At 32.0% G+C, this 10,488-nt stretch overlaps 2 protein-coding genes across 4 annotated transcripts; one reads left to right on the top strand and one right to left on the bottom strand.

Annotated features, from left to right (window-relative positions):
• The first annotated feature begins 3,731 nt into the window (after positions 1-3,731).
• Positions 3,732-5,016, top strand: LOC127247573 (dynein light chain 1, cytoplasmic-like). Its single transcript, XM_051269477.1, has 2 exons — positions 3,732-4,097; positions 4,162-5,016. Exons 1-2 carry the CDS (start codon positions 3,882-3,884, stop codon positions 4,318-4,320), a joined length of 375 nt encoding a protein of 124 aa, XP_051125434.1. The 5' UTR covers positions 3,732-3,881; the 3' UTR covers positions 4,321-5,016.
• On the bottom strand, positions 4,526-8,773 carry LOC127247572 (probable ubiquitin-conjugating enzyme E2 25). 3 transcript variants are annotated; one of them, XM_051269474.1, is made up of 9 exons: positions 8,651-8,773; positions 8,373-8,560; positions 8,139-8,268; positions 7,246-7,344; positions 6,058-7,125; positions 5,904-5,973; positions 5,536-5,675; positions 5,132-5,443; positions 4,526-5,028 (listed from the first exon to the last, which is right to left on the bottom strand). In XM_051269474.1, the coding sequence occupies exons 2-9, from the start codon at positions 8,396-8,398 to the stop codon at positions 4,702-4,704; spliced, it is 2,172 nt and encodes a 723-aa protein (XP_051125431.1). In that variant the 5' UTR covers positions 8,399-8,560; positions 8,651-8,773; the 3' UTR covers positions 4,526-4,701. The 3 variants fall into 3 exon arrangements, with proteins under 3 accessions (XP_051125431.1, XP_051125432.1, XP_051125433.1); XM_051269475.1 differs by having other exon boundaries at positions 5,904-5,967; XM_051269476.1 differs by having other exon boundaries at positions 8,139-8,256.
• Between the last annotated feature and the right edge of the window lie 1,715 nt (positions 8,774-10,488).

The following is a 10,488-nucleotide window of genomic DNA, read 5'->3' as shown; positions in this document are numbered from 1 at the left end:
TTTAAAAAAAGAAAGTGACATGGTATGTGGAACGGATAGAAACGACAACGTGGACATGGTATCTGAGACGGATGGAGTATTATTTTACAGTGTCAAGATTTTATAGTTTTTATTGTTAATTATTGAAAATTTGTGATGTTGCTCGGTAAAAATGTTTTGTATTGCTTTTTAACCATTTTTGTGAGAGAATTTTGTGTATCTTTATTGAAAAATATAAATAATTTTATTTTTATTTATTTTTTCATTGAGTACTATATAAGATATAAAATAATAAATCCATATTACTTTAAGACAACTTGACTATGTAATTAAAAAGGTTTGTTGTGGACTAATGTGTGTTCGAAAACAATCCACATAACATCCCCGACTATTTAATGATATTCATCATTTCTAGAAGCACGTGGTTGAAATTAATTAAATTTAAAATAGCTTAATATATTTTCTTGAATTACAAAATATTATGTATATTTATGATTTTCGTGTGTCCCACAATTTCAAAGTATTATTTTCTTAATTTTCTTTTAAAATAATTATATATTAATAAAAAAATACTTTTAATTTTTATTTAAATTACAAATATATTATTATTTAATCGCATAAAAAAAAAATCTTGGGCGCACAAAATCATATATATATACACACATATAAAAGATCAGAATACTTTATTTTAGTATTTTTTTATAACTTATACCAAAGTATTCTTTTTCTATTATAATATTTTTTTAAGTATGTGTGCGAAGTCAAACATTATTATTACAAAAATCAACTTAGAACTAAACACAAAAAATTTAACCAAACTCAAATTTTAACTGACAACCAAACGCAACCTAATATTTTACTACAATATGGATATAAATTTAATGGATATATTAAAATAGAGTATACTAATAAAGTTAACAATACAATATAGAATGTAAAATCTTTTAAGGCCATTTAATCATCACCATATGGGCCTCAAAGCCCAAATGCAAGTCTATCTTTCATATAACATGGGGAAACCATTTTATTCAAACATCTTTCAACATACACACTTACAAGTCAGAAAATATTACTCCATTCGTTCGATCGAGAACTACGGTTTTAATTGAGTTGGGTACGAGATTTAAAAAATATTGATATTATATTAGTAGTTGGTAAAAAATATAGATACAAGACTTTTTTGTCCTTGTGAGTTTATTAGTGTAAAAAATAGTAGCAATTGTGTAATAAAAATGAAAAAATAAGGGTAGTTTTATGATGATATGATTATTTATGAAAATAAGATTATTATTTTAGGACGGACAAAAATGATAAATAAGACTATTGTATTAGAATGGAAGGAGTAATTAATTTAAACAAACACTTAGACTGTGTTTGCTATAAATTATTCCATCCGTCCGCCACGTTTATATATTTTAATATAAAAGTAGAACAGACAAAAGGTAAAGTAGAAATATTATAAGAAATTTATTAAAAAATCATAAAAAATACAATAATTTTTTAAAAAATAATAACAAATTAATTATTATTTGTCAAAATATAAATAATAATATTATTTACTATATAAATAGATCGTACATAAGTTTAATGAATAAAAAATAAGTTGACATAATTATAGCGGACAAGAAAAATATAGTCCCTTTCTATTATAATAATATTGTATTGATTAGTTCTATAATCAACATTTAATCTGATTGACACTTGTATATCCGTTACTTTTTTTTTTTTTGGTTGATTCTACATTTAATTTGTAATATTATCGTTCTTCATATTTCTTGTAATTTTTTTATTTGAAATGATAAAAATTAAGAATAGTTTTGATTTTTTCATCGAGCACCAAGCAATCAAACCGTGCATGTTTTCATATAACATAACATATACTGTATTAAAATTGGATCTTGGGCGTGGAGTTCGTGGACCGATCCGAATGAATTAAATCCAATTTTAATATTTTAATTTTATAAAATTTCACTCAAAAAAAATTCAAATTATAAAATATATATTGAAACTTATTCAGAACATACATGAGTAATGTGTGGGTGGGTGTGATTTTTGTGTATAATTATTTTCTTCTCAAACTTTAAAATACATACAATCATTCTGTATAAAATCATTTTTTTTTTTTTCGATCATTATTTTCTTAACATTTTTTGGGCTGGGAGTTTACGATTTAGTGTTTGAATTTTGAATAGTCGCATAATAAAAAAATAAATATATGTTATGTAATATTTTTAATATCAGATTAATTTTTAATATAAAATGAAAAATGAACAATAATATTTAATTTAATATTTTAAATAAAAAATCTAATAAATAGTAAGATCTGAGCAAAATTTCTAACTTAACCACACACTAAGTTTGGGCGGGGTTAAAGGGAATAGGAGTACTAGTTGGATTAGGCCACAAATGTCTAAAATTCTCAATATTTGTATTGTAGAAAATTATGTCATATGTTGTCGTCTATTTGTATTATATTAGCATAATTTATGTGGTGTATGATTTTATATTATGTGTTGTCTGTCCTGTAATATAATTCATATGTTATATGTTTTTAAATAATGTATTATCTATTTTTATATAATATGTTGTTTGTGATTATATCATGTATTGTCAATTTACATATTGTATTTATATTATATTAACATAATTCATATATTATTTGTTATTATATTATATTTTGATAGCACTATCATGAATTTTGTAAATTAGTAACAGCGGCAACAAATAGGGAGTGTTGATTTAATACATGTTTGTTTCATTGTTTGGATTTTTGTTCTCAATTTTATGTTTTTTAGCCATTTCATTATTATATGTATTAATTTATATCACAATATACAATATCATAATACTATTTAAATTAAAATTCAAATAGAAAACAAACAAACTCGATATTCTTTGTGTTTCATAGGATAATAAAATTCACAATACTTTGTTTATATATATATATATATTTATCATTGTAAATATAATTTATAATGAGTTTTTTTTTTTCTCTTTAAAAGTTAACATATTATGCCTATTTATTATTTTTATATTATCTACATAATTCTTTTATATTTTTAATATTTCAAACTATTTCACAAAACAAATAAACTAAAAAAATAAAGAATATTTTATTACTACTACTTTTCTTTCTTTTTTTTTTTAAAAAAAAATTATTTTACAAATCCAAAAAGTCATCTTATATTTCTTGTCTTCTATTAAAAGTTCGAACATCTCAACTGAAATTCTATTACTTGACTTCTTCTTTTTCTAGACGAACAACAATAATGTTCTACTTACTTTTAATATGTTAATTCTTAGTACTTCAAACACTTTTTTTTTTTCAATTATGGTTTGGACTTTTTGTATATGCATTTCACAATTTTGAGAGATTGAGTCAAAGTAGGAGGTGTAGTGTGTGGGTCCCATTCCCAAATGCCAACCACTCCATTGGCTGTCTCGCCCTTTCTATTTCTCCTTCAATTCAGATTCGATTCAAACACATGTGTCGGGACTTAAATGCTTTCCTGATATAATAAAAATATTGAATTAGAATAATGGTATAAAATAATATAAATAAATATTAATACTATATTTTGAATATGAAATTAATTTTTAATATAATAAAAAATAAATAAAAAATAAATATATAATTTGATATTTTTGAAAAAAAAAATTTAGTAAATAATTAAAAATATATTAATAAAAATAATTAATTTATAATATAATTTTTTTATAAATTAAGATAACTAACGACAACATGGGACGGAGGCAGTATAAATTTCTTAAAATCCTTCAAAACACACCTCAATAAATAATGAAGACGAAGATGATGCTAGATAGATAGAGTCAGACAGTCAACATTTCTGGAACATTCATTCATTCATTTACACACCTTTCTTTGCTTTCCGTGTGCGTCAATGCCAACGCCAATGGAGGATCAAATCGGGCACATCCACAATTCCGTACGCCACCACCAGGAGACGGAGACGCCATTGCCGCCGCCGCCGCCAATACGACTGAGATCCGCCGACATGCCCTTCCCCATGCAGGAACGCGCCATCCGCCATGTCCGCGCCCTCCTCCTCCACCACCGCCACCGTAAACCCACACTCCTGGCTCGATCCCTTAAAAAGGTATATTTCTTTTTCTTTACAATTCCATTCCGACCACTGATCTGAGAGCACCACCACCCCTCAGGAATTCGACTCGGAGTACGGTCCGGCATGGCACTGCGTCGCCGGAAAAAGCTTTGGCTCGTTCGTCACCCACTCCCCTGGCGGCTTTCTCTACTTCTCCGTCGACACCCTTTATTTCCTCCTTTTCAAGACTGAGGTTCGTGTCATCGCCGCCGCATAGCTACCTCTTACAGTTGCACACTGTCTTCCATGCCCTATTATTGTTTTGCCATTCCAGACAAATTCAATTCGATGTATCTGCAGACTGCAAATCAATCATTGGCACAGACATAAATATATATTATTTAATAAAAAACAACAAACTCCTGCAAGATTTACTACTGACATTATTTTCTTTCAAACCAAAGTATCCAAAACGGTTCAAATTAACAACGATAAAAGAAGATTCGTTAGTTGAAACAGCAAAGGGCTGAAACCTTGTTCATATGTACATTCATTCATTCGTTCATTCAAGTTTTTCATCCAAATAAAAGCAACAAGGCATATTCTAACCCTGCACTTGTTCGCCAGTTAGGTCTAAAATAACGCAAGAGCATATTTTTCAATAGCCTAGCTTTATAGGTTTATTAGCCGAGGCGGAGCGCTGGGGCTGGGGCGCCAAGATAGCTGGATTCGGCCCCGATAAACAATTACTCTGGGTACCATTGTTTTTCCCAATTCGGGAGAACACATCAGTCAGTCTGGGAATGAAGTCGGAAACACTGGATTTGAAATAAGCCGAACAGCTCTTTTTGGCCTTGTCATCGCCCTCACTGCTTCCTCCATTAACCGGGCTACCTACACAAGCACCGTTTAAGTAGGCTTGAGCTGCTGCCAGAATACCTTGTGACCGCTTGGAGAAATGGCCGTAGGCAAAGTCCTCAAAATACTACAACAAAGAAAGATGATTTAATTAGCCCGGTTTATCGAGTATTTTGTCTATGAGCTAACAGTTAAATAACAGTCAAGTAATCTGGCTACTGGCTTACTACCTTTGGTGGCCTTCTAATGACGTAAAGCATTGTTTGCAGAGAATAGACGAATGTTCGCTCATTATATTCCAAGGATTTCTCTTCTCCACTTTCAGAGCCAAGCAAATCAGCATATCCCGGCTCATTAAAGAAGGGTTTAGCATTCAAAATCAACCCTTGAATGGAGACCAGGACTTGTAATACAGTCGAAACGCCAGGAATCCACTTCTCCTTATGGTTACCACTCCATGTGTTCAGAAGACTCAAACATACTTTCCCACAGTTGTATAAGTTAGGATTGATTCGAAGGCCACCAGAATGGTAGTGCACAAGCTGCAAAAAATACAAACCAAGCAATCACTCAAGCTTCAAGCCATCAATGCATATATAGACACTGAGATACACGATTACATAATCAAACTTACAGGCGGACAATTGGGATAGCCGATAGGAAAATAGAAATCAAAGAAGAAGAGACCGTCATGGTAGGGGGTTCCCTCTGCCCCTATGATCACAGCTCTTAAAAGATCCATCCTGGATTCATAGACCCTCACAAATATTGTATCTGTCCGCGAAAGTAACAGAGGAACGCATAAGCTACATATATGACAGTAATTAACAGAAGGCTAAGAGCATTCCCAATGTGGAAAGAGTGGGAGATGTACAGTGTAAACATCATATAACTGCGCTCAATGTTTTAGTTCATCACTTCATTCCAGTTAACAGCATCAACAACAATAACCGAGAAAGGATAAAAAAACGAATAGTATATGCAAAAGATCCACCCTTTTACCTGGCAAGTCATTTTCAAGAATCTTCCATTCCTCCTGTATCCTCTTGGCCCAAAGTTTAGTTGACTGCGCCTATCATTGCAGACTACATTAAAATGGAATAACAAAATTGACAAGATATGAAATATAATGGACAAAATCGTTGAAGCTGCCCACCTGAGCCGGGACAGAACCTTGCTTAAAGAAGAAGTGATCCGAGCAATCTTCAACAGTATCAAATTTCTTAAACTGATCAAAGTTCCGCAGGATTTCATCCAAGTTCTTTAGCCCTATCCGGGGTGGAAGTTCAGCTGTTTGAAAATTAGCAGAGGCCTGTACCGTTGGATAGAATATACTTGCTTCAATTGGTGCAAAAGGTGAAGTGTTTTCGAACATAGTCATGGGCATATCCTGCCAGACAGTAGAATACCCTGGCGGCACTCCAGGTGTATTAGGCAGTGTGGTTGAAGTTGCATAGTCACTAGTTATATTATGCACAGTATTCATTGCAACCGAAGGCAACTTTGTTGTGCCATTCTGATTCTGGACAGGGGGCATGAAAATTGGAGCAGGACCAAATTGAGGAGTTGGATGGGAATTGAAATAGGAGAATGGAGGATTCCTCTTTTTACTCTTTCCTATAAAATCGAAAGATTCCTTCATAAACTTCGGAGGCAGAGAACCCGAGCCCTCTGGTGGTGATTCTGAAGTTGTATGCAGGGATTGACTTAACATGGTATATTTCTTTGAAAGAAAACCAGACTCCAAAGGTGAATTAGGAGGCATATCACTGAAATGATGACGAGTGGACCGGGTGGCTCTTCTTAGGTTCAATGGTTTCGCCAATTTCTTTAAGCGAAGTGATCTCTTTGGCGCCGTAGGAGAGGAAGGGCTCAAGTCCATAGAGGGTGCTTTAGCATCATTTGAGTTAGCTTGAGCACTTGAACTACTAGACCCACTAGCAGCAGCTACAGGAACCTTGGCGCTGATTTGAGGGCCATCGGGCAACCAGGGAAATGGCATCTCAACTCCGGGTGGAATATTCATGCTGTCATAATGAGATTGTAGAACATCATAGTCATCAAACACTATGTCATCATAGTAAGTATCGAGCCATTCATCCTCTTCATAGAAGAGATTAGAGCTGGAATCATCTACATTGCTATGATCAGACATCTGAACATCACTCCCAGATCCATCAGTTGCCAAATTACTATTATCAGATGGAAAATTGGACAAAGTTTCCTACATTCAGAAACAACACCTTTTAATACACAAATATTGGCCACCAAAAATAAGAATGGAAGGAGAAAGTGACCTCTATGTCCGTAAAATAAGTAGCTAATTTGAAGTAAACTTGAGTACCTTGCCTTTGCCATTGTCGCCAACTACCCCTGTACTGAGAAAATCTTGTCCACGGACATCATCTTCCATTTCTGTGTCTATGATTTCAGAAGGTATAATCTTCAAGAAACAGAGAATGGTGTAGGTTAAGATGTATCACAAGGAATAAATTTGAGGCGCTAAACCAAGAAATAAAGTGAGATGATGAAATAATTAATAAGTTGAAAAGAGAAGTGCAGGTCTGATTATTACCTCACCTATCCCTTGGATTGAAAATTATGTATAACCTAATTAGCATATAGATGTAAATCATGCATTCCGGCTACTTATCCAAACACCAGGATGGCCTAGTAACAATGATAACACCTATAATATACAAAATGGCAACACTTGGCCCCCAAAAGACAACACAATAAGTTTTTTAACCAATTGGTAGCTGCTTCCTTAGTTTTCTTTAGGAGTAGAAGAAAAATCTATCCTTTCCAACCCATCAGCAATCCAAACAAAGCACCGGCCATAATCTCCCTATACAACTCCATTCAATTTCTCCCTATAGACCTATTGTTAAGCACCAGCCATACTTAATTTTACCAATATGAAATGCAAGATCAGTAAAGCAACACAAAATTGAAGTCACATCCAAATAAAGTTCAATTTTAGGCCTTGATCAGAATCATATACTTTCTCCATACACAGTTTGAAAGGTATACTAGTAGTAAAAAAGAAGTGTACACACATAACCAAACCGATGCAGCGCACCCCAACCCCACTTAATGACGACGAAGTGCATAAAACAGACAATCATCGGGGCTACCAAAAAAAACCACAACCGATTGGGGTATCTCAACTAGCAAAAACACTGATCCACAGCAACGAACAGAATAGAAACGAAAATCAAATAATAGATATATCACCTCTTTTTGCTTAGACGGCTTGGATACAGAACTGCCATTCGCGGACGACGGAGAAATACCCAAAATCTCGGCCTCTTTGCACCGGGACGATGAGCTTCCCCCAGAAAGCATCATTTTCCTACATAGCAATCTCCATCACACCCGATCAAATGAAATAAAATTTTATAAAAACGGAAGAAACCAAAGGGGGCGAAATCAAAAGAGGCAGTTCACTTGGCACTCTGAGAAATGTACCTAGAGACAGGTGTGATCGATTCCATGAGACGGCACCAGAATTGAAATTTTCACGAACAGAAATTAGGGCACGAAAGATCGGACGTGTTTCGTACAATCCTCATCAGGCACAAAAAACAACACACCGATAAAAAAAAAGCTCCTCCTTCCCACACAGAAGGGTTCTTCCGGCAGCGGGCTCCGACGCTCTGCGCACACAGATAGATTCAATTGAGAGATCAAATCCGTAAAATTGGACACATACACACAACGCACACACACCCAACGGCGATACATACAAAGAGACGAAGCAGGAGAGAAGAACTGCGCCGCGCGATTAGATCAGAACAAAACAGAAGAGGTTTGGTAAGGAAAATGTGAAACAGAAAGGCGATGGAGGAGAAAACGAGACCGACGACGGGATCGAACTTGGGCCAGCGTTGCTGCAGAGCCCTAGAGATAAATAAGGCCCTTCTATTTCGATAAAATTACGATAATGCCACTGTGTATGACGCGTGCGCTGTAGGGCCCACCTCTGCATGTAGGCCACGTCCATACGTGATGACTTTTTCCGCTTTCAGATTTTATTTATTTCTTTTTCTCATTATTATTATTATTATTATTGCAATATTTTTCTTTTCAATATTTCTCACCATAATAATTACTGCTACTAATTTATTGCAACTGCCCACGGCCCACCACCTTATGCGGATAAGTTTTCATTTTTGTTACTTGCTCCACGTCATTTAAATTTATTGAAAATAAAAATAAATCCTTTTTATATATACATTTAAAAAATATTATGATTTATGCATTGTATTCTTTTGTAATTATAAAAATGGATCCATTAGCGGATTAGCCCATCATCCACCAAATCTACAGATAAACGTATTATTTGCGAATTTGTCTACAATGAGACGGACTAAAATTTAATCGGCCCAACACAATATACCGAAATGCAATATAACAATGAGATGGACTATAATTAATAATTTTATTAATTTTTTGATGATTAGAATTTTTTTTTATTTTTTTATGACGTGGTAATCACAGTCGTTACCCAAAATTGCACACTAAATAAATTTTCGATCGAATCTAATATCTTACAAATTAGGTTCAACAAAATAATTAGAAATATTTGAATATATATATAAATATATAACTCATATGGAGATTAAATCTAACTAACATGATTTGATGTATTCCATCAAACTGAATTTTTTCACTATGTAAATATATATTTTTAAAAATTTATTAATCTTGTACTTTAAAATTTTAGTTTTGTTGAATTGACTAAGTTTTTATTGTCGATATATATTCGTACTATCATTTTTGTTTGTCCTAACGTGCATATTTTTTTTTATTAAGTATGAATCTCTGCTATTTAATATAAATATTCTTTTTTAACATTTTTATTACTACATCATAACTTTTATATTACTAAAAAAATAAGAGAATAAGGCAATTTAAATATTCTTATTTTTTAAAAAAAAAATTGTAAAAAATAAATATATATCTACTAGCTAGATGGAGGGGTATTATATTTAAATTATTTAAATGTAAACATATTTTTAAAAAGTCATTGGCTTATATATATTATATTATTATTATTATTATTATTATTATTATTATTATTTTCACTATGTAGTTTTATTGATTTCAATAAAATATATATATATAAAATATCATATTCAATTATTATTTCATATAAAGGTAACAAAAAATAACTTACTATAAAAAGAATATACCCCTAATATTTTAAATTTTTTTAATTGCTATTATTTTACATTTAAAGTGATCATTTTTGTGTGTTAGTTGAGAGTTTGATTTATTACTTATAAGAACACACTTTTTTCTTTTTTTTTTTTTTTTTTTAACCAAATATGAAATCCAACCTAATATTCAAATCAAAGTAAAATAAATATATAATCCTAACAAAAATAAAAATTTATTTCTCTTGAAGCCTACAAAAAAATCAAATGATTATTCACATTTTGGATGTAACTTTTTGTTATATAAATTGAAAGTGGTTTTAAATACAGTCCAGTCAAATATGAACTTAAAAGTCTCATTAATTCAAATGTATAGAGGTGATAGACTATTATTTTAAACTTATCTATTATTTTAATATATAAAA

The sequence above is a fragment of the Andrographis paniculata genome, unplaced genomic scaffold, assembly GCF_009805555.1.
Source record: "Andrographis paniculata isolate CXL003 unplaced genomic scaffold, ASM980555v1 Contig32END, whole genome shotgun sequence".
In the NCBI taxonomy this organism is placed as follows: Eukaryota; Viridiplantae; Streptophyta; class Magnoliopsida; order Lamiales; family Acanthaceae; genus Andrographis; species Andrographis paniculata.
Note: the sequence above shows the minus strand (reverse complement) of the source record. Positions and strands in the feature narration are given on the sequence as shown.

What these genes read in the sequence shown, in the direction of transcription:
- LOC127247572 (XM_051269474.1), bottom strand. Translation starts at nt 8,398, where the DNA reads ATGGAATCGATCACACCTGTCTCTAG. An exon ending in TCGATCACACCTGTCTCTAG is followed by an intron (nt 8,269 to 8,372) that starts GTACATTTCTCA and finishes GGTGTGATGGAG; the next exon opens with ATTGCTATGTAGGAAAATGA. An exon ending in GCGACAATGGCAAAGGCAAG is followed by an intron (nt 7,126 to 7,245) that starts GTACTCAAGTTT and finishes TTCTGAATGTAG; the next exon opens with GAAACTTTGTCCAATTTTCC.
- LOC127247573 (XM_051269477.1), top strand. Translation starts at nt 3,882, where the DNA reads ATGCCAACGCCAATGGAGGATCAAATCGGGCACATCCACAATTCCGTA. An exon ending in TGGCTCGATCCCTTAAAAAG is followed by an intron (nt 4,098 to 4,161) that starts GTATATTTCTTT and finishes ACCACCCCTCAG; the next exon opens with GAATTCGACTCGGAGTACGG.